Source organism: Lissotriton vulgaris, chromosome 9 (genome assembly GCF_964263255.1).
Source record: "Lissotriton vulgaris chromosome 9, aLisVul1.2, whole genome shotgun sequence".
Lineage (NCBI taxonomy): Eukaryota > Metazoa > Chordata > Amphibia > Caudata > Salamandridae > Lissotriton > Lissotriton vulgaris.
In genome coordinates, this window is record NC_141697.1 from 362,447,478 (window position 1) to 362,471,819 (window position 24,342).

General features: G+C 42.2%; 1 protein-coding gene across 2 annotated transcripts in view; it reads right to left on the bottom strand.

The window, feature by feature from the left end:
- Positions 1 to 955: 955 nt before the first annotated feature.
- Positions 956 to 24,342, bottom strand: part of CLMN (calmin) — a 517,285-nt gene continuing 493,898 nt past the window's right edge. For both annotated transcript variants that reach the window (XM_086937734.1, XM_086937735.1), the window contains exon 13: positions 956 to 5,764. In XM_086937734.1, the coding sequence (XP_086793860.1) occupies positions 5,584 to 5,764 (181 nt within the window). In that variant the 3' untranslated portion in view covers positions 956 to 5,583. The remainder of the gene's footprint in view (positions 5,765 to 24,342) is intronic.

Genomic DNA, 24,342 nt, shown 5'->3' on the forward strand with positions numbered 1-24,342 from the left:
TATATAAAGTGTAAAGTTTGATATACAATAGCATTTAGAATTATTAAGCTCTTGTATGTGTCCACTAAAATGTTTCACATTGAAATAATTTTCACCAAAATTGTTTCACAACAGTTTTTTTTGTTTGTAAAAGGCCTTCATAGGTTTGCGAGTGTATTTATAATTTTAGGCATTACATTTGTATTTATTTTTTCGGAGTTAGCAGCAGTTGTGAAGAATATACATACCACTTAGTATTTAAACAGGTTTATATTTATTGACATGAGGAAAGTAACAATTAACAAGTTTAAAGAAAAACATTGACAGTTTTGCAGAAGTACGTCCATTTTATACCCTTTTCAACCTTCTTACTAACTTATCAATGTAACTATAATGCAGCTTGCAAAGAACAAAATGTGTTTTTTTAGAAATAGATAAATGAATATAATTCATAACTTTACCAAACATTATATTCTTGAACAAAGTGCAAATAATCAGTGCCTAGGAATAACAATGGGAGCATCTGACAACATCTATTGATATAAATAACTTAAATCAGTGTTTGCTTTAACGACCTGTGCACTTCTGGACATAAAATCAACACATCTAATCCGGTCTGAATACATTACTGTCAACAAAAGCAATTACAAATAATTTTTAGCAATGGCTTTGGTCCTAAACCAACCTAAATTCAAACAACCGTCATCATCTGATTATGGATAGTAAAACCAATGTGTCCACTGTACAAATGAGCAGTACTACTAGCTGCTGCAGAAAAACAGATATACTAGGTTTTCCACCATTCAAATGCTACTTTAGGAGTCCTTGTGGGAAGAAAAAAATAACATGAAATGTTAAGTACACATCACATTAATGACTTATGTTTATGTCACTAAGATTGCTAACATGATTTGGATCTCATTATGTATTGCAACGTATTAGAATATCTACTTTGGAAATATTGTTCTTAATTATATTTTGGATGCAATTAAATTGAGGAAAAAGTATGCTACTGATTATTTTGTTGTCTTAATCTATGCAAGATTGTTATATCACGTTTGAAATATTTTTGAGCCTTCTTAAGTTTTGAAATGGCTGTTTATGTGCGTTTGATCATTTTAGGATATAACCTTTTACTATTTTACATCATTTCTCATGATGTATATTTTCAATGATGTTTTAGGTGAGGTCGGATGAATTTTTATTCTTTTTTCTTGTATATGATGTACCATGTATGTCTTTTTAAACGTGTGTTTTTATGGTCATTATTATGGCCGAATAAAGGCTATTGACTGATTGATTGTTAATGTCACTGAGACATTTTTTAGATCTCATAATGTATTGCAATGTATTAGTATATATATTTTGGAAATAGTGGTCCATAGCAGCCTTGGAATGTGAATGACTCCCTGCATTTCTTTTCAAAACATGCGTAAATACTTTAGAAGTTCAGCAAATTTAATTTAGCTTTGTTTAGTCAATGTATTGCGATTAACATCTAACTGATACAATGGTCTAATATGCATGGGTCACATATTGTGTTATTTAGAATGCTGACACATTGGCAGAAAACAAAAGCAGAACTAATTAGCAAAACAGACTTACTTTAATAACCAATAGTGAACAACTAAATGTAGTTTACAATAATGAAATTAGCTGTTTTCAGAAATATGCCATTAGATTTTTATACAGGCAGTATAGCCTTACCTTTCATGTGCCACATGATTATAAAATGATTACACACTTGTCAGAGAGTGATTCTTTTTAATTTGGTTCAGGGCAAATAAAAGGTTTAACACAAATGAGAAAGCATACATTTAAAAGGAACTGTTAAATATTTCCAAAACGATTCTGGTTTTAACCAGCTGTTTTAGAAAATAGTTTTTATATGCTAGCTTCTTTGAGGATTTACGTAGCTTGGCAAGCTGTATTGTTAGTTCAGTTCTGTTGACATAATCATATGACAAGAAAATAGGACTTAGGAAGTTCCTTGCTCTTTTAATTTATATACATAATTTGGTAGAGAACTACTTGCAGTATTAACAGATTACTTCTTATATATTGGAAATGCCAGCGTGAAAGGTACACAGTAGCCACCTTCATCACAAATTGGAATAGTATCCACAACTAGGAGACCTAAAACACTCAAATTATAATGTAACACTAGGTAACTAAAATGAAAATGAAATGCGGACACCCTGACTGTTTGTGAGACGCTCTATAAAGTGCTACCACAAATACGTTCACTATATGGTTGTGCACATTTTGTGCTGCAGTTAAAGTACCCACATTGTTAGGACTCAATTATGTGATGATTCAAACAAATAAACAATGATAATAGAAATACAAATTAAGGTAGGTATGTTATACACAGAGAACCAATAATTAATGTTTGAATTGGGAATCGTGTGTATAATAACCTATAGTAAAAAATGAATATTATTTGACAATGATATGATCAAAAAGACTACAATTGGTCAAAGGCACACTAAATAATGTGTATAATATGTGCCGGTAGAACTGCAAGTTATTATTGTAACCTTACAAATTAGCTAAATTGACATATATAATTAAAAAGTACACCTGATGAACATTTAATTTGTCCAAGGTGTATAATTTCAGTACATAATTCAAAGGTTCCAGCCTTTCACTTTGACAATCTTTGGCAGTTATCGATTTGGTTACTGTACAAAAAATAACAAAAATGAATAGCATGCACATATGGAGTTGGTAACTGGTAAATTACACAAGTGATCCTGGTCATCACTTAATGGTAGAGCTACTTCTGGCTTGCCTTTTAGTTTCCCTAGCTCCATCCGTGCTCATCCTGGATTCAGGGGTCATGAAACAGTGGCAGGAATCTAAACTAAATATGCTTCTCAGGGTATATTTACGTTTTGAAGTTTCCATGCCTTTTTTTTTGCTAGCGGCACTTAGCATCAGACACAGAGGCCGTTAACATGCTAATGGTGGGACACATAGCAAAACCTGTAATATCATTTGGGAACAAAATATCCATGATGTCAGTTCCCCTACTTCTGGTATTTTGGTTATTAAACAGCTATACAAATAATTTGCAAAAATTATTACCAACTCGTTGAAAAGAAATTATGCTTGAAAGAATCAACCATAATGTAAATATAATTAAGCACAATAAAACAAATGTTACCTGTTAACTTCCCACTGTAAATATACATAGACATTTGACTTTGTGAGAGAACCCAGGCTTCCGGAAAGGTGGTTTCCTCAATATTTAGAAACATATACAAATACTTCTTTATGGCAAAATATGCATCTCTCATAACCAAAATAAATATGTGCATTTGGGGGATAAACACCCATTATTCCAGACATCTGTTCTATGCTGTTTTTATATGTCTACATGTATTTATATCAAATACTCAAAATAAATTATTATTCTACAAAATAGCTTCAAATTTGTTTAAAAATTATGCTCAACTACACCTTTTCGGTTGACCATACAACTTGAACAAGTTAACAGCAGTTAATTGGAATAATCCAAAGCGAGAGTTAACATACAAATACAACACATAAGCATCACATAGTGTCCTAACACAAATAAGGAGGATAACTTCGTCTTCTCTACAATTATATATTTTCATATCTGTGCAAGGCATGCCCTTGTATTTTATAAACAAATAAGGATTTAACAGTAAATCATAGGGCACTGTTTGCTATTTCTTAGTAAAATCATACTTAAAATGTTGGCATTTCCATTCAAACTGTCTGCATGCATCAATTCCAGTGTCATTGATGCAGTTGACTACCAGTGAATCTATGCTACCTTAGAAGCAAACACATTATACCAAGACAATATTTAATCTGTTGTTCAATCTTTGTAATCAAAATTGTTTACGTTTACTTTTCATACACTTAAGTAGTTGCAGCAGCAGTTATGCTAACAATATTTTGTGTACATGCAGTACAGCTTGAGCTATGCCAAATTTCATTAATTGCTACCTAACTTCTTTTGCAGAATGGATCTTTTTTGTCAGTTTGTAAAGTGTGTCCTCTGTGGTTGTAGTAACAATAGCATGTCCTCATATAAGAATGGTGACAAAATCTGGACTAAATTACACAATTACATTTTCAGAATCTACATTACTGTCTGCACTTTTCTTAAGACAAAGATGAAATTCAAAATCAAACTCCAAAAGTAGATGTCAATGCTATATGAGAACTGGTCAGTACCAATAACTATCCAAAGTATACAAAAAAGGATGCCATTAATGATAATAATGGGAATACCAAATAATACAGGCATTTACATTATGGAACATGACCATTTTATGCTCCTCTCTCATATGAACCCACATTCATTTTCAAATGAAAATTGTGCTATTCTCTTGGTATACATGCATATTTTTATTCATAAAACACAGCATCTAAATATGAGCTACCACTCATTGACATTGCTTTGTCATGAATTATCTTCCTATCACTCTGAAAATAATATGCCTTTCAAACGTTGGAGGGGCACTTTTAGCCTGCATTGTATTAGAAGAAATAAACCTGTGATTTCCCCCACTTGCTTCCCCTTTGTATAATTAAACGCTCAGCCACACTGCAGGTTTTCATGGAGACCGGCTGACCAAGGTACAGACTGCAACATCTATTTTAGTATATGACATTACCATATACATGTGAGATTCAGCCATTTACCTCTGTAAAGGCTTCTTTAGGAATGTAGCATGCTGTTCCACCAATGTAGGAGTAAAATGGATAAATAAAGGTTTTCTCAAACGTGTTATGCAGACTCATATAGTTTTGTTTGTAGCTAAACAACTTATTTCTTATCAAGTTAAACAAAGAAGCAAATAGATGCAGGAGTAGCAACATGATCTAATATGCAACAGCAGTTCAAGAAGAATGCCTAATATTTTAGATACAAAACCTGCCAGTATAAAAATATGCTGTGTAATACCGATCGACCACTACAGCTTAACAGAGGTGCTCTTGCACAGGTGTGAATGAAAATGGAAACTGACCACTAAAAGGTGGATATAGGTACTGCCCACCTCCCTCCCACCAATATTCATTGTTGACATGCCTGAGTTAGAAATTCTAAAAGGAGTGTGGCTTTCTGAAAAAAATCCTAACTTGAAAATGCTTTACTCATCTGCTTTTGAAGTTTCATGCTCAATCATGAGTCTGAATCATTTTAAGCCTGTCTGACATTTGCTTGGCTATGGTACTCATAAAATTACTTTAATCCCAAATATCTCTTACAAGACATAGATACTGGACAAGCCACTAAAATATATCCTTTAGGAGCAAACAAGGTCAACAATAAGGAATGTCATCAATGTTATATTGGTGGAAATATGTAAATGTAGCAAGGCAAGTGGAGCACACATTAGAATCGGGTAGGTATTTAAAAATACATGTTTTTGCAATATTTAAAAAAACTTCAAGGCACAAATGTACATAATCCTGTTATGCCTCTCCTTTTGCCATTTTTTCCAGTTTGAAAAGCTGAAACTGCTTTGCAACTCCAAACGCTGGGTAAGGGAAACGTATCATGTATTAGCTTGAAGTACATTTTCTTGTGCTTATTTGGACACAGTGGTCACATCGAAGTCTTTATTGATCAGGTGAAAAAAAAGTAACTTTTTCAATATCCAGTTCAGGAAGAATCATTATGCTGTAGACCACCATCCAGAGGAAGATAAAAAAGTACAGGAAATCTATGGTCTGGTGCCTTCTCAAGGGGTAGTTGTAGCTTGAAGTGGCACTTACTGTTATCAAACCCTCTTGTAACAACCTGGAAAACAGAAGGAAATAAAGACATGAACATCAGCTTCACTTGCTGCACACAGCATGAAACATTCAAGTCGACAGATGTTGTGGACCATCACACTTTCAATGTCTTGAAACAGGATATTATTGAAATGATCTGCAATAGCTGAGAGAGAAATTCTTTATTAGAAAATGTATATTTTGTAATAGACTGCAATTAAATGTAATCATGAGGTTGTTACATGCATGTCAAGGGAAAAGACGGAAACACTTTGCGCACTAAAAGGTATTTAAGAAAAGCTGCAGCATGTGCTTAGAAATCCAGGGGCCGTATTAAAATAAGTGACCTGGGGCGCAACGGGCGTTTGCACCCGCTTTGCACATCCCCAGGGCACTTTGGTATTATAGAAGGAGGTGTAGACGCTTGTGCATCCACTTCACTGATACCGATAGTGCTGGCACACTTAAGGCGCAAGCGTTACCTTCTGAGGGTGTTCCCTCATTTGCATAGGGGTATGCCGAATGTAAATGAGGAAATTCCTTTGACACTGCGCCCATGCCATATCACAGACGCAGGTGCAGAGGCGAGGAAGCCCTCAGGAGGCGCACTGAGAGTACGCCATTTAATCCTGAGAGCAGCCCTTTGCAGGGGGTAAATGGGTCCCATGGACCCCCCCAGACATCCTCTTGCAGGCGGGCGCAGTCATTGACTGGACCTGCCTACAAGGGGATCTGTATTTCCCTGTAAAAGCGCAGGCGGGTGCCGCCCGCACGGTGAAAACACAGAGCAGATGCTCTATGTTTTCACATGAATGCCCTGCCCTGGGGGCAGTGTGAGTTTGCGGCTGCCCTGGGGGCAGCACCTCCATCCTAGTAGGGCACATTTCATTTTTGCACCCGGCGCACGTATTAAAAGGTGCGCCGGGCACAAATAATGAAAATGCATAATACGGCCCCAGGATGGCACTGAGCCCTCATTAGATTTCTGCTCGGCCTCCTGCTAAAACTACAGGTCAGGAAAGAGAGATTAACGTCTTATTTTGACAGAGAGCTACCAAGATTACCAAACTATGTAGATTTACCAGGTAGAAATGATTCTGTCTGCTAAAACTCCTTGCTTCCCCTGGACAGCCTAGTCTAGCAGTGAAAACTAAGTTGGCTGCTGCCACCCAGCTGCCATGGGATGCACCCTGCCAATCACAAATGCATTACAAGAGAAGGGTTACCATGGAGGAAATCTGCCACGCCAAATTTGGCAGGCTGAGAGTTCATCTACTTCCACGTAATTGGGTAGCAATTCTAACACATAGTTTAGAAGTCGTGAGAGAATGAGGATGGAGGTGGTGATACCAGTTCCATAAGTTAAGCAGGGCAACTCACACAGAACCTTTAAATTGCTTTGTGGCAGCAAACCTGATGAAGCAATGTTTAGTTCTCTGCCTGTCAATGTCTTGATAGAGGCCTACAATATTTACAACCAGTAAAGATGCATACCAATTAAGTCAATAAATGTAATAAATCAACAATTAAAATGTATGCACACATCTTTTGTTACTCCCATTTAGTCCTCTTTAGAGCCTATTCCTCCCTCATTTCCATAATGATACCCACAAACCGAAGCGTGAGTGGTATTGTGCAAATTAACCCATGTGAAAAAATGTCAGTCGTTTGTGAACTGGTGCAGCAGGGATGGAAACGGTGAAAAGGATGGGTCTCATTGCTCTCTTATTATCATATTCTGTTCACCGCATATTTTAAATATAAAATGCAGACCTCGTTCACATGATCATCTTCACCTGACATGCAAAAGAGAATTTTTTGCCACTTTTTTTTTTTTTTACAGCACTCAATATTACTTGATAGACATTTCAAGAAATTCTTGGACCTACGTCCAGGGAATTTCTTAATACAAAAAGCATTAACAGATGTACTAACGTATATTGTACAAGATGTGATATTTTAACAAATTCCCCAAAACATGTAGGCTCACAATGTCCAGTGTATAGCGATCTTACATCTTCTCTGTTATTCCATGCTCAAAAGTAACCTAATATATTAAAAATAAATATTCACAATAATAGTGCTTAATTTGAGCAGGCGCTTTGCGGTGCTCAGCACCGGCACTTAATTAGTTTCCGGTGCTCTGCACCCCTAATTATTAACACAGTACTTACGACAGTCTACCACGTGGTGGCGCTGCTCATCTAATTTAGAGATGAGCTGAACAGCGGTTGTTTAGGAATACAATATACATTAAAATTGCTCGTACCTGCCTCCCCAGCCATTTCTTTAGCTTTGGGAACCTGGAATACTCTGAGCTGTCACATTTACATGCAGAGAGATGGTTGGTAGTTGTTTTGGCAGCGATGACAAGGGTGATGGGTGGTGCAAGATGCAGTCGCTTCCTGGTCAAAGCCCTAGCACTTAATATTTTACAAATTAAGCACTGTAAACTTTGAGCGAAAATAGTACCAACTATTGTCTGGCAGTTCACTCTGAAAATAGTTCCAATAAAAACGTACAGGTAGCAGCAATGAGGCAAATGGCTGTACGCATGTAAATCGCCATTTGAACCAAACAATCAACTTTTAAATAGACTGTTTATATTATATCACACTACCAAACGAGCTGTTTTCAAATAATTCGAATCATATTTCTTTTTTCCAGTGATACCAATCTTTGTAGCGTAACACACGTATAAGTTATTTGGAAGTATATATGAGCCAAACACAAGTTGATTTTCTAATTGGGCCAGCCGTGTTTCTTTGACAGTTTACAGCGTCCATGGTTAACTGTGTATTTGCAGAGAGATGGGCAAGTTTTACGGATTCTGTTATAGTCTTTAATTGAAACCTACAATCAACAAGTTAACATTCAGCTAAAATAGGTTCAGCAGATGGGAGACAGTGTTTTTGTGAAAAAAAGGCAATTTAAAACTATCAGGTGACATACATTTTGCCTAGTTCTAGGACCATGTCAATTTAGAGCTATAAAAGCAGCAATATATTTGTTCTAAATAAACTGCTTGCCTCTAAAATGCTCTGTAAATAGGAACATCAAGACTCAACAAACCTCTAGTACCTACCAAAGCAGTTACCCCTGGACTGGGTTGTAGCAAGACGCCTTGGGGGGGGGGATGGGGGGGGGGGGGGCTGACAACTTCCTCTAAGAAGTGGTACAAATGGTGCTGCCCTGACACATTGATGCAGCATATTTGGCCTACTCTCTTATTATTTATCTTTCTCCGTTGGACCGTTCTATCTGCACTGACGGGTGAGGAGAGTTAGAATTTCATCAATCAATATCAGTTAACAGTGTAACCCATTTGGCTACACAGTAAGGACCAAGAATTGGTAACTATAGTTGAGAAGTTTTATTACAAATTAACAATCAAGTTCATGATTCTTAGTACTATGCTATAGAGAAACAGAATAACAACGGAAAAGCCCAATCTCCGGAATAAATTGAGGTGGACCAATATCAGGAAACTCAGAAGTTCAGAGAGGAATACAAAAGAGTAATACAAGGATCTGATGTTCAAAGAAAAGTCTCAAGGTTTCCCGTCCATACATTAGTAAATTTAATTCTTCTCAGTCAGAGTCCAAGCTAAGAACAAGGTTCTTACAATCCTAAAGAATCTAAAAAATCAGGGAAATTCAATAAAGGATAAATAAAGTAGGAATGTGTCAGCATTTCAGAAGCTCCGCCAAGAGTCTTTTAGGGTCAGGTGATAAGTGTTAGCCTAAGCCACACTCAGGAAAGAATCAAAAAGAAGCATAGAGATCTAAACCTCTCAGAGTCCAAATTTAATTTGTATGTGCACATTTAAACACCAACAAATATAAGTCTCTAGTTACTTTAGATTTATATTATACGTGGCACACAGTAAAATCTTCAATGTATACATGTAAGTATGTCTAGGAACTACATTTTTCATGCAATATGTGATACATTTGTGAGCACATTACATGAACCTAATTCGTTTTTAACAAATTATATTTCATAAAATGAGGATGGTTTTGTTTATCTTGAAATGTCCGCATAGTAAATATCATGTAAGGTGAATTCACTTTATAGTGAGTACATGTCAACAAAGTAAGGATGGTTTATTCAGCAAGACTTCAAGTAATACCTCTGTTGGTATTGTTAAAGCACACAATAAGAGTGCATTCACTAATCCTACAGTAAATGTACTTTAGAAATAATGTCAAGTGCAACACTTATTTTAATATTGTTAGACCACACATGTGCTAAGTGCACATTCAAATATGTATGTTATGAAATTGAAACACAAGGAGATGATGGATGGAGCGCTGAAACTTTTCAGACACTCACCCCCAGTCAGAGATCAGGGTTGATAATGTACTGTCATATAGATATATATAGCCTGTATGCTGTGTTAAGTTAGCATGAGCTTTTTAGGAGTTTAAACGCCATTCTACCTTTCTGCTGCTTTGCACACGACACATAGCTGTTGCTTTAACTTTGAGCCTAGTAGAATGTTTTTGATTCATGCGCGAATAATATGTTGTTACTCTGATATCAGTCTTGTTTGGCGAGCTGTGTCTGTACAATGAGTGCAGAAACCTTCAAGGATATCTCAACACAGTCGTTGTTGTGAGCACTGATCTTTGCACGTTCCTAGACATAACATACATGCAGCTGCAGCCAAGTTCTGGCTTTAGGCGCGTTTTATATTGCTTTGCACAAGAGCATACAAACACACTTGATGGTGCTTCGCATGCAGAGAGCTGGTGGCTGATGATGTGATCCATTACCACTAGGATCTTGAGGTATGGGGCCGCTCTGCTAAAACCCAAAGAGACCTTCTTAGATATAATATAATATTCTAGCTAGGGAGGGTGAGAATTAGGTTTTGTTAAACCCTATTCATTTTAGTATAATACCATGCTTTCACCGTTTGTATTCTATGGACTAGTAACTATGCTGATTACTTTATTTCTTATAATATGTTTGCTTGTGTTAGCTAAGATACTGAGTTTGAGAACACTGCATTAGTGAATAAACATTTCAAATATGCATGTGTCCACTTTTACTCCTTATTCTGGATTGAAATGTTTGTATAACGAAAGAGTGTTCATGTGATCCACGTTACCTGAGGTGTACTAAGTCCATGTTCTGGTTTGTCTAAGCGTTGGGAGTTTATGATAACCAATGAGACACTGATTGCTTGTCTGGTAGGGGATTTTTGGGTACTGAGGTGAGTTTTGGCACATCCTAATTCACTGTGGTTCCAAGCCTCTATGCACAGTTCTGTCTGAGCACGGAATCCCTGCGACATGGCGCCCAATCGTTGGTGGTGTTATTGCATGATACTTGAGTAATACATCATTCGGTCCTTAACCCCTTCACTATTGTTTCCGGTTAACGGTAGTGTCGGACAAACCTACCTGTATTCGTAGAGGTCCTTTCAAGCTTGAATCTTTCTAAAACGGTTTCATTGAGTTACTACCCAGTTGTGCTACAAAGTTTCCTTAGACCCGTTTTTTAGGTCTCGCCTGTCGATGCGCATGCGCATCGAGCAAGGCGAGAGTATTGCGAGTTATCCACTCTTTATCCACACTGCAAGGAATCGTGGCGATTCCTTGCAGTGCCCGTGACTTTTAAGGTCAATGCGCATGCGCATTAAGCTTATGCGCATGCGCATTGACCTTAAAAGTCACGGGCGCGTGCATGTCCGTCTTTGTTTACCCGCTCCGCCCCCTCCCGCCGTGTCGCCTTGCCTACTCTCTTCCACAGCCTCCCCCAGCTCCGCCCCCTCACTACTTGATTGCACGGCCGCTAGGCCGTGCCTCCCCTACTCTCCTCCCCCCTCCTCCTCTCCTCCCCTGCCTGCCTGCCGCTAGGCCGTGCCTCACCTACTCTCCTCCCCCCTCCTCCTCCTACTCTCCTCCCCTGCCTGCCTGCCGTGTCGCACCTCTCCCCTCTCCGCCCCCTCCCCTGCCCGCCCCCTCCCCTGCCCGCCGTGTTACGGTGAAAGGCTTGTTTCCGTTTGTCTCTCTCCTTTCAGGTATTCCCTTCCTGTATTCTTTTTCCTCGTTTTTTAGGCGATGCACGGTGCTAGGAGTAGATTGTCACATCCTGTGGATCGCCTCGCCCCCGGACATCATGGGCCAGCCTTGCTCTGCACAAATGTTTCCCAGCACCAGTCCCAGCATCTCTCAGCAGCTCCGCTCTTCCTGCACTGCTAGAACGCAGAGTCTCCCACCACTGAGGGTAAGACAAGGAAGCGATCCCTGAAGACTGCGTCCAAGGGCCTCCAAGGCAGCCTGCCCCCAGCCATTTGGTTTCCGCACTGGTCTCTGCTCACAGAGGGGGTGCAGCTTCCAGGGCAGAAGGATCTGTGGCTTCCGCGTTGTCCTAACATGAGTGGCATCCAACACGACGAGGCCCCGGTCGCCGTACCCACCTCAGAGCCTACGTGCAGCCTCACGGAAGCGAAATCACCACCGCTGGTCGGTTCCGCCTCACCTCAGACCCTGGTCTTTGCAGACTGATCCAATCTGCTCCAGGGGACAGCAGGGCCAGGCTTGAATATGCCACTTTTTCGTTTGAGTTTTGAGTTTCACTATATATTTAAAATAATCATACTTTTAAAGATATAACCGTAATTTTGACTGAAGTCTAAATTGATTATAAGGCTACGAATCCAGGTCATCCTTCAGTCTCACAGATTGCTTGGTATGTTATTAATCACAGTGATAAACCTTCTACTGCATGCCCTTTTCAACGTTGTTTGAGAGCAGGTTTGAAATGTTCGCTATAGCCCACTAATGAGCTATTGCTTGTGGCCTAGGTTTTTTGGAAGCAGATTATATAATTATATATGATATGTGGTTCAGTGCTTCTGAAGTTAAGGTGATTCTTGTAATACCCCTGATGTTTCATGAAAAGATTATCATTGAGTGGTCTTGAAATGCTCTTTTGCTACGAGTAGTGATTTGATTACACTAATTCCTAGCTCTGTTCTTTATCTGGGTTTACACTTTTCTTTCGTGTTTTGGCCTTTTATATTTTATTCATTTTGTTTCAAAATTGCCATCACATTCCAGAGCTCAATTTAAAAGGGAGACTATATTATTATTGGTTCGCAACTGCAGTAATTGTGGGGCCAGATTACATTCAGATAAATGAATATATCTGACCGGTTCCCGGAACAGGATCCTCCTTCACCAATTAAGGGGACGTTGTTTGATTTAAAGTTTCGTTCCTCGCAAGCGTAACGGTGGTGAGTTTGCTTTGCACTCCAAACTTTAATGGTTTAAAAGTTATTGCCATGGTGTCTTTAAATTCCTTACCTTAAAGTGCTAGCAAAACCGCTAGGCGCCCTATAATATTGCCATGATTCCGAATTTCGCTACCGAGATTTGTATTCTGGTTGAGAGAGCTGCTTAATGTTTTCACTCATTATTTCTTCTCTATAGTGGCAAAGGAGGGAATTTCATGCTTAATATGTCAAGGAGCCAGCAGTCTCTGCCTCGCGCCCGCCATTGCCCCCTCCCCTTCAAGGGGACTGAGCACGTGCTCTCATTATCTCACCTCCCTTTATAATTAATTTACGGTCTTTGCAACTCCCCAGCCATATGTTGCTTTGTTTTCGCTGCTTCTTTGTTGTTGTGTCGCCACACATCCGCCTCTCACCGCACCAACGCCACTCACCCTCACTCACCCTCAACCCCTCACCCTCAACCCCTCACCCTCACTCACCCTCACTCACCCTCAACCCCTCAAACTCACCCTCACTCACCCTCAACCCCTCACCCCCTCACCCTCAACCCCTCACTCACTCACTCTCACTCACCCTCAACCCCTCAGCCTCACCCTCACCCATACTCACCCTCACTCACCCTCAACCCCTCACCCTCACTCACCCTCAACCCCTCACTCACCCTCAACCCCTCCCCCTCACTCACCCTCAACCCCTCACCCTCAACCCCTCACCCTCACTCACCCTCAACCCCTCACCCTCAACCCCTCCCCCTCAACCCCTCCCCCTCACTCACCCTCACTCACCCTCACTCACCCTCACTCACTCACCCTCAACCCCTCACCCTCAACCCCTCACCCTCAACCCCTCACCCTCACTCGCCCTCACCCTCACTCACCCTCAACCCCTCACCCTCAACCCCTCACCCTCACTCACCCTCAACCCCTCACCCTCAACCCCTCACCCTCACTCACCCTCAACCCCTCACCCTCACTCACCCTCAACCCCTCCCCCTCACTCACCCTCACTCACCCTCACTCACTCACCCTCAACCCCTCACCCTCAACCCCTCACCCTCAACCCCTCACCCTCAACCCCTCACCCTCACTCGCCCTCACCCTCACTCACCCTCAACCCCTCACCCTCACTCACCCTCAACCCCTCACCCTCAACCCCTCCCCCTCAACCCCTCACCCTCACTCACCCTCAACCCCTCACTCACCCTCAACCCCTCACTCACCCTCACTCTCACTCATCCTCACTCAACCACCCTCAACCTCACTCACCCTCAACCCCTCACCCTCACTCACCCTCAACCCCTCACCCTCACTCACTCACCCTCAACCCCTCACCCTCAAACCCTCACCCTCACTCACCCACCCTCAACCCCTCACCCTCACTCACTCACCCTCAACCTCACTCACTCACCCTCACTCACCCTCAACCCCTCCCCCTCGACCCCTCCCCCTCAACCCCTCACCCTCACTCACCCTCACTCACCCTCAACCCCTCACCCTCAAACCCTCACTCACCCTCAACCCCTCACTCACCCTCACTCTCACTCATCCTCACTCACCCTCAACCCCTCACCCTCACTCACCCTCATTCACCCTCAACCCCTCACCCTCACTCACTCACCCTCAACCCCTCACCCTCAACCCCTCACTCACCCTCACTCTCACTCACCCTCACTCAGTCTCAACTACTCCCCCTCACTCACCCAAAACCCCTCACCCTCACTCACCCTCAACACCTCACTCACCCTCACCCTCACTCACCCTCACCCTCACTCACCCTCAACACCTCACCCTCAACCTCAACCCCTCACCCTCACTCACCCTCAACCCCTCACCCTCACTCACCCTCACTCACCCTCACCCACCCTCACTCACCCTCACCCACCCTCACTCACCCTCAACCCCTCACCCTCACCCACCCTCACTCACCCTCACTCACCCTCACTCACCCTCAACCCCTCACTCACCCTCACTCACCCTCACTCACCCTCAACCCCTCACTCACCCTCACTCATCCTCACTCACCCTCAACCCCTCACCTTCACTCACCCTCAACCCCTCACCCTAACTCACCCTCACCCTCACTCACCCTCAACCCCTCACTCACCCTCTCACCCTCAACCCCTCAACATCAACCCCTCACCCTCACTCACCCTCACTCACCCTCACCCTCACCCTCACCCTCACTCACCCTCACTCACCCTCACTCACCCTCACCCTCACTCACCCTCACCCACCCTCACCCTCACTCACCCTCACTCACCCTCACCCTCACTCACCCTCACCCTCACTCACCCTCACCCTCACCCTCACTCACTCTCACCCTCACTCACCCTCACTCACCCTCACTCACCCTCTCTCACCCTCACTCTCACTCACCCTCAACCCCTCACCCTCACTCACCCTCAACCCCTCACTCACCCTCACTCACCCTCACCCACCCTCACCCTCACTCACCCTCACTCACCCTCACTCACCCTCAACCCCTCACCCTCACACAGTGCAATAGGTCTCGGAGCATTTGAGTTAGAGCTTTTAGAAATGTTTATGGCTTTTTTTAAAATTCTTTAGCATTGGCTACAGGAAACAAAAATGCTAAAGATTTACAAAAAAACCCATAAACAATTCTAAAAGCACTAACTCTAATGCTGCGAGACCTATTGCATTTCCAATGCTTGTCTTTCTGTGTCACTATGGCTGCGGTGGACATTGCGCAACATAGCCGTATTGCGGTGCGCGATCATTTACAGACTTATAATGTACCCGAAGATGGTATGGCCGTGATCTTGGTAGTGAGTGCAGAGGTGGCTTACCCGTATGAGATCTTCTACTCATGGGTGATCTTCCCGGCTTTGAATGCAAATACTCGTGTGTTCGACACGTACACTCCCACAGCTGTGCCAGCAGAATATGCACCATATAGGGCACAAGAGATTCCTATTGATACTTGGCAGCATCGAGTTTGGTTTAATGGCGCCCTACCCCATTTATTATTAGCTCCGAGGTTAGGTCCTTTGTCCATTCCAGGCGCAACTTGGCCTGTTTTGGCTGGATTTACGCCTCATCCTCAGCACGGAACATGTACCGTGGCTGAGTTAAGACGACTACATGTAGTCGCAATTAGCGTTATTCGGTCGTTGGTGCAATACATCAATCAATCAATAAATCAGGAGTTTGTTAAACCCGTAATCTCCCGGGCGGGGCCCCGGGTGGTGCGCCGCTTCCAGCCGGACAGGGTGGAATGAAGCTCAGTCCCGTTATGGTCAACGCTGTGATGAGCAAGCGAACAGGATGTATTTCCTTTCTGGTTTTCCGAAAACTTTGACCAATTGGAAGCAGTATTTCCTAACACGTCTCCTGGTGAAAAACACAGGATTCTGACAATTAGCTTACCAAAAGACTTGACCACCGAAATCGGTGACTGTGAGACCTGGGGAAAGACATTTGCGGCGGTCTACGCGAGGTGTTACAGCACTCCGTCTATGACTGTCCTGCAGACGGTCCTTAAACGTGCTCAGGATGAACACGGACCGGAGGCTGTGGTTGAATTGGGTATGCGTCTCTGTGGCACCTTTGATGTGGCTTCCGATCTCATACTTGCTAATGTCAAGGGGGATGCGGTGAACTTTCAGGTTGCCAATGCTTTGTAGGCGATTCCTGATGCCGAAAAACCGAGACAGTTGGCGAGGATTAATGTGGCGGCTTATAAAACCGTGGGCCGCAATAGTAGGGGTCTCAAGCCTTTTTCTACTAAAGAGAAAAAACAACCTCAAGGGCAGAAGTCGGAAACCGACGACCAGCCCAAGTTTCCAACGGTTTTTATGCCCACCATTTGGATGGTCTTAGTTCCCAATGGACTTCCTTTACTTGCGGCGGTGTCTAAAAACATTTCAAACGTTTACCGATGGGCTACAAGAATAGTCCTGGAGTGTTTGCTGCCCGCATAGTCTCTCTCCTAGAGAGGGTTGACCCAGATGCTTGTTCATATGTGGATGACATTTATCTCACGGATGATGAACTGTGGGAGCATCGGTGTTGCGTTGACCCCTTAATTTGTAGCTTTGCGGACTTCGGTTACAAATTCAACTTTGCAAAATCGCACATTGCAGAGTACACAGTGTTGTTCCTGGGCTATGAGCTCAACAATGAAGGACAAGGATTGGCTCCTCACTTCTTGGAGAAATGCGCACAATTGCGCGCTCCGACAACTCTGAAAAAAATATAGTCCTTGCTGGGATTTTTGAATTTCGGGAGGACATACATACCTGAATATGCCCAGCGTATCAAGCCCTTGTATGCTTTGATACAACCAAATTTTACAAAATCAAACTGGCTGCCTGAGTACTCGGCTATACTGCAATCTTTGCAGGCTGATCTGCTCGCTTCTAAATTCTTATTGATAATCACACCAACCTGGTGATAAGAATCATCCCTGGGACGGTGGGTTTCACATACCTTACTTTTAACGAAGGAGATACAGTACCTATTGCTTACAAGTCACACTTGTACACTTCGGCTGAAATGCAATTTTCCACTGTGGAGAAAGTTTTGACGGCTGTGCAGATGGCGATTCTAAAGGAACGCGCTCTGTCACAGGGAAAACGCATGTTGGTTGTTACCCCGTGTCCTGCTTTGGAAGCAGTTACGAAAGCCAGTGTACCGAATTCTAAAGCTTTGCACCCTCGGTGGATACAATGGGCTGCATCGTTGACGTCTCTGGATGTCACGTTCATTTTTGATGCCTCCTTACAGTCGCAGGAGTTTTTGCAATATGAGTTTGTTCATCCTGCACCTTTGGCTATGCGGCCTTTGGAGGATTTCCATTGCATCATATACACTGATGGTTCGGCGCAGGTTGTGCATGGTTCTAAACATGCCTACGTTTCCGCATGCGCCATTGTGGTAGGTGCCATGGTGAACAATGAGTTCAAGTCCAGAGTCGTGCACACGCAGACTCTAGGGGACTGCACCGCACAATTGGCAGAGCTTTGTGCTCGGATGCTTGCATTGGAGTATGCTGATCCTACTGTGACAACACTTATCGTAAGTGATTCTTACTACTGTGTCCAGTCGTACAATGAGAACTTGTTCTTTTGGATTCAGAATGATTTTCGTGATTCCAAGGGTAGCACAATAAAACATAAAATGATCTGGGTCCGAGTGGCTGAGCTTAAAGAGCAGTTGCCACTCGTGTTTGTAATTCATACTCTCGGTCACAAGCGCGTTGGAGTCCACGCTGTCGGCAACTTGCTTGCTGATGAAGCAGCGAAATCAGCGGTTTCGACATATTTAGTTGCAGCAGTCACACGGTCCAAAAGTAAGATTGATGATGATATCTTGGCGGCTGTTGCTGCCACTGAGAAGGGAGTTTATTATCCTACGGGGTTCCCTTCGAAGTACGCATACTACTTAAGTCCCGATAAGGTTCCTTATGTGAAAATACCTGAAGTTGGGGAGAGGTTGATTCCCAACTCATTCACTGATCACAGCGGCCCATGAAGGGCTTTCGTCTGCGCATGGGGGCTTTTCAGCTACTGTGTCTCAGTTGCAACATCGTTTTTAGTGGCGGGGACTGTACAAACAGACGCGTGACTATGTCCTTCAATGTGACATTTGCCAGCAGATTAAGCCTTCAACTGCTACGCGTCTGCCCCAAACACAGTTGTTCATTTCTAATAAACCGTTTGGTTGTGTTTATTTAGATCACTGCGGTCCTTTTTCTACGGATACTGCGTATAAGTACATCTTAGAAGCAGTTGATTCATGCACACGCTTTGTATGGGTCTGGCCTCATCGCAGCGCTGATTCACGGACTGTCATCAGGGATTTGCGTGTCTTTGTAGGGATTTTTGCCTGTGGTACCTTCCATTTGGGTCAGGGTCCTGCTTTCACCTCTAAGGCTTATAGGGATGCCATGGCTTCGATGGGGGTCCAAGTCAAGTTTTCGTCTCCATAACGACCTGAGGGTAATAGTGTTGTGGAACGAATGAACCGTGACTTAAAGCAATCACTGACAGCTCGAGTCACTGGCAGAAACTGGCTGGCCCATCTCAATGGCGTGCAGCGTGCTCTTAATAATCTCCCTAGAAGGTCTCTGGTTGGCGGACCGCATACGAAATGCTCTTTGGTATCAAAATGTATGTCCCGGACCTTGACCGTCTAGACACGGTTGGTTCGGCTGCCTCCTTTGACGTAGATGAACATTGTAATGTTTTACAGATTCTACAAGAGACGAGAGACAGTCTTGCAAAGGAACATTTGCCTTCCACCTCGGATGATGCGTTGCAGATCCCGGTAGTTGGCTGGCTACCCCAAGTTGGAGAACTGGTTCGGGAGAAGATCGATAACAAAAAGGAATTTGGTCCCTCATACCGTGCTCCGGTTCCCGTGCTTGGGGTGAAGGGCACAAGAGCAGTCATTTTACCACCACTTCCAGGTCGTAAAGAGAACAGGTATATCTCCATTGCCAATGTCAAAATACACAGAGTGGCCGATTCTTCTTAGCATGACGCCGGCAGTCTCATGACCTTCGATAGTGAGAAATTCTGTTTTGGCCAATGCTTCGGATCGTGCACCGGAGGTGGCCCTTGAAATGCCTGCAGTTTCAAGTCCTTTATCGAGTGCTTTGCCTGGTACTCGCCTTGATGATACAGACTACACCTACCCAACTGACTTATCGATGCCTGATTTGCAAACTTGTTTAACCACAGAATCCAGATTTTCATTTGACACTATTTCACATACTTCAGGGAAGCCCACAAGGCTGAGAGCCTACACGAATTTGTTTAAAAAACATTTTTAGATTCCCCTTGGACTTACATTTGGCTGGGGCTTTTTGCTCTCTATCTTTTTACGTCAATTGGTTTTGTGTTTTATTTTTTTCGATTTATCAATGGACATTATGTTGAGGAGAGAACATGCATTAGACATCTGAATGGAACATTGGCTCCTCACTCCTCATCACATTCAGCCCACAGATTGAAAAGAGACTTGGCCTTTGTTAACATCACCGCGTGGCCAGTCCTGGATGGAATAGTCTGGGATGCAGTTAAATTTCAAATCACTGGCCTGACTGAAGCTATTAATGTTCCTAATGTGCTTAGAGTTAACATGGGGGATGTGGTTGAACAAAACATACGTTCTGATGATTGGGATGTTCAGGCTGTAGAGGCTTTGTTTGCTGATTTGAAGTATTATGCTGCCTTTGATGCTGAAGATTTATATTTAGAATCTGCTAATTATGGTGATTTATTTTGCTTCCAACATTTTGGCAATCACTTCCTGCATAAAACTAATTCTAGGAGAGGTACTGTGAATTATACACAGTGGGAACTTTGCCCGGCTCCTTTAAGAGGCAGCTAAAAAACACATTTTTGAAAAAGTACACTTATTTTACTGACTTTAATCAGTCCAATCCCACTTCATTTTATTTTAAAATGACAGATAAGCCCATGTCCAAAGTTAGACTTACCGATACAAAGTTATTGTATTCGAAGTCCTTTCTAGACCAGCTAGCTGTTGGTGGCTACGAGTTTTGGAAGGAAACAATTGACCTTAAATCAGTTTGGGGTTCTAAAAGTTGGCAGGTACGAGGCACTAAGGCTTTGCACCGTGCATGTCTCATCCCAAATCATATGTTGTTTTTGAATTCTACTATCTCACAGACAACATGCTTTGGATTGGCTACTTCTAAAAAATTAAAAGCTCCTTCCTTCCCTGATTTGGAAGAATATTTGGGTTGGGAAAATTCAACTAAATTTTCAATTCGAGAGTTGCAGACCCTTTTGCTAAATTCATCCTTTACCATTTCCAGTTTGGATCCCAAGGGTTGGTTGATGTGGCACAGAAGTGCAGATTCGTGCCAGCATCGTTTTTTGGGCCTGGCTGAGGGTTTTGCACAGGTCAAAGTAGATCCCCGTTTTGAGAGTGACCATTCTGTAACCACTTATTCAGTAGGCAAATTGTGTCAGAATTGGCTCAAAAACTCTACATTGGCGTCAGTAAAATTGCATTTGTCTAAACTGACTGACGAGGTTGACTTGAATGATTTCACAAAGGGCCCGGCTGAAGGTAGATCTAAAAGATGGATCTATGCTGTTTATAATGAACTCTGGAAAATATCACAGATTGAAGCGGCTACCCGCCTTAGGGCTATTGATCAAGCTAATTTGGAAAAAGTGCTTGCAGTTGAGGATAACAGCATTAACACCCTTTCCTCCCGCATTTACACATTGGATAATATTGTGTCATCTGTTGTTGAAATTGTACAGGATGAAGTGTCTGTTTTGTACCATGGTCAAAATCAATTGCGTTCCATTATGCAGTTTGCATGGACCCTGCAGACACAAAAAAACGGAAAAGTACCTTGGAATTACATTAATGTCACATCTCTGTTTGCCCCTTTTAATTTAACTGAAAAACAACGTTTGCTTTCAATGAGAGATGCTTCATTTTCCATGTTACACATTGAACGCTTGGAGTCTTTGCCCTTTTCAGTGGCAGAGGCCACTGCTGCTACGTGGCTTAACCACGGGTTACTAACTTTACCATTTGCGCTTTTCCAGTTTATAAATTGCATGAAATATTTTGCCATTGGTAGATACGAGCCACTTGGTAGCTCCTATTTACATGAAGCCTGGTCGCTCCCTTTCACTTACAGATGCCTTAGGGACGGAAAGGAGGTTTATCTTAAAGGGGAGGAGTGTATGGAAACACCAGATCACTCATTAATGTGTAGACACATACAATTGCATGGATCTTGTAAACAGGAACAACACTAATTTAGCATGTGTTTTGAAAGGTACACCTGTGCCCGCTATTGTCCCGACTTTTACTTTATTAGCAAACTGGAGTTATTTACTTTTAAATAATGAAGATTGCTGTGGGTTATTGAAAGGCATAGCTTATGTTGTAACAGTCAGTGAGCATGTGGTTTGCTGTAAAAATGTGTTGTATCCACCCACGCATGGGAAACTGGATGTTTCCACCTGGCTGAGAATTCTGACCTTGAAGTCAGAGTTCAATAAGATGAGCAGAATAAGAGCATTATTGTCACAAAAAGAAGTTGCCTTGACATCTGCTCGCGAAACATTTGTCCTTCACGTAGCTATCACCCGCACAGAAGTGCATGCTTTATTAAATACTGAACTTCCTTTACATTTAGGTGAGCTGATTCATACAATCTTTAACACGTCCTCCACTTCGGGGATGGCTCATTTTTTTAAAGTAGTGAGCAGTGGTCTAGTGACTTCTTTCCAAAAGATGTTTGGAGTCATTCCTGCTTTCTTCCATTCCACCTTTTCGAGCCTATTTGGTGGATTTCCCGTTTTACTGGTGCTGGCTGCTGGCTGCTGGCTTTTTGTTGCTATTTTGTTTTATTCAAAATAGATGCCCGTCCTGTGTTCGCAGACGAGCTGGAGCAGTTAGCACTGTTTCGCAACAGGATACTTGAATACTATGGTGCGCTGCCCCTTGCCACCTTGAGTGCATCGTATGGATTATCGTTTCGATTTTCCTATTTCACCTGTGTCCAGCCTGTGTTTCATTGCCTGAGCTGTAAATTCGACTGGGCCCTGGATTTGTGTCTCTGCAATTTGGTGTCTCCTGAAGTGGATTTTAATCATCTCATGAGTCCCTTAGTTACTCATGAATTGCTTTGTTCTGACGGAGGGATTATGGCCTTTACAGCGATGCATGGAGTTCTGGGTCGTTGGAATATATTTGCAGCGGCGCAAGATTTCTTGGCACACAGCTTCATTGAGTACCCACCGAGTTGTCCTCTGATGGTACTAGAGGCTCCGGTAATTGAAGAGCATGTATGTTCTTTCTCACTATTGAATTGGATGGCTGAGTTATTTTCGGATGATAACAGTGACTTCCTTTTGGAAGCGGTTGCTGCTTATTTTGCATACTCTGTTTTAGGCTGACTCCTATTGAGGCCTTTTTAAAAAAAAAAATTATTGAGTTTTTCTCCACAACAGACAGACAGGAGAGAGATACACGCTTAAACACATTATTGTTACATCATTATTGCATGAGTCATAACAATGATTTCAAATACCACAATGTATCTAGATCAGATATTCCTTATCAAGAATAAAATAATGAAATACAACGCAATAGCAAAGAAAAGAAAAAGAAGCAGGAGAAGCAGACATATTCCTGCATAATCCTTAGAGCTCCACCCATTTAGCAATTGGTAACCATAATTTATACCCGTACATTTTCCACCTTATGCCCTTAAATTTGTACAGTGAGGATTCAAGATAGTATATTGACAATAGTTTAGCTTGCCATTTTATAAAGCTTGGTGGTTCTGGGTCAATCCACTGCGATGTAATACAAAATCTATATACAGACATACAGATAAATATAAAGGCTTCTTCTGCGGATGAACGTTTATATAAAAAATTTTCTTCCACACCAAAAATAACTAATTGTGTGGTTATTTTAACACCAATGCCCAAGCTTTGTGTAATATAAAGCTCGATATCCCCAATAAACTTATAAAGCTTTGGGCATAAGAAAAATACATGGGCAGTATCAGCAGCATATAAATTACATTGATTACAAAACTGCCCCTGCCCTGACTTCTACTTTGCTAATTTAGCTGGTGTATAGTATAAATCAAACACCGACATATAGTGTTGGCTTTGGAGAGATCCATTTAATAATACCGTGGTTGCAATCCCCAAGCTTCTATCCAACTTGACTCTTTCTACACCTAGCTTCTCTTGCCATTTCTCTTCGATTACCCAAAGATCATCTTCTTCCGTTGCTAAAAGAAATTGATACAAGGGGCCCATTTTAACCCTACCTTTAATTGCTTTAATACATTCTATCTTTCCTAAAACAACCATATTTCCTGACAGCTTCTGCTCACAGAAGCTCCGAAGCTGTAGATATTTAAAGAAATCAACACGTTGTAGCTTATACTTCCTCATAAGGTAATCAAAGGGAGCAAAACTATTCCCTTGCAACAGATCTCCCAGTTCCCGCACTCCCCGATCTTTCCATCTTAACATCACCTGATCATTAAAAATTTCAGGAAAGAGAGGGCATTTCTGAAGGGGCGTGTATAGTGTTAAATTACGGGTAATTCCGAATTTTTTCTTAATTATCTTCCAGACCAGATAAGCTGTATAGATTATTTTTAATTTAATTTTCTTATAATAGCTTGGTTCCACAATTCTATTTAAGCATTGTTTAGCCTCCTCGCCTGAAAGCATTTCATATATAGATGGAGCCAAAAAGTCTTCAGTAGGATCATCTGATAAGATCAGTACCCCCATATGCTGTAATATCGCTATCCAGTGATAAAACCGAAAATTAGGAATGCCCCAACCTCCTCTATCTCTT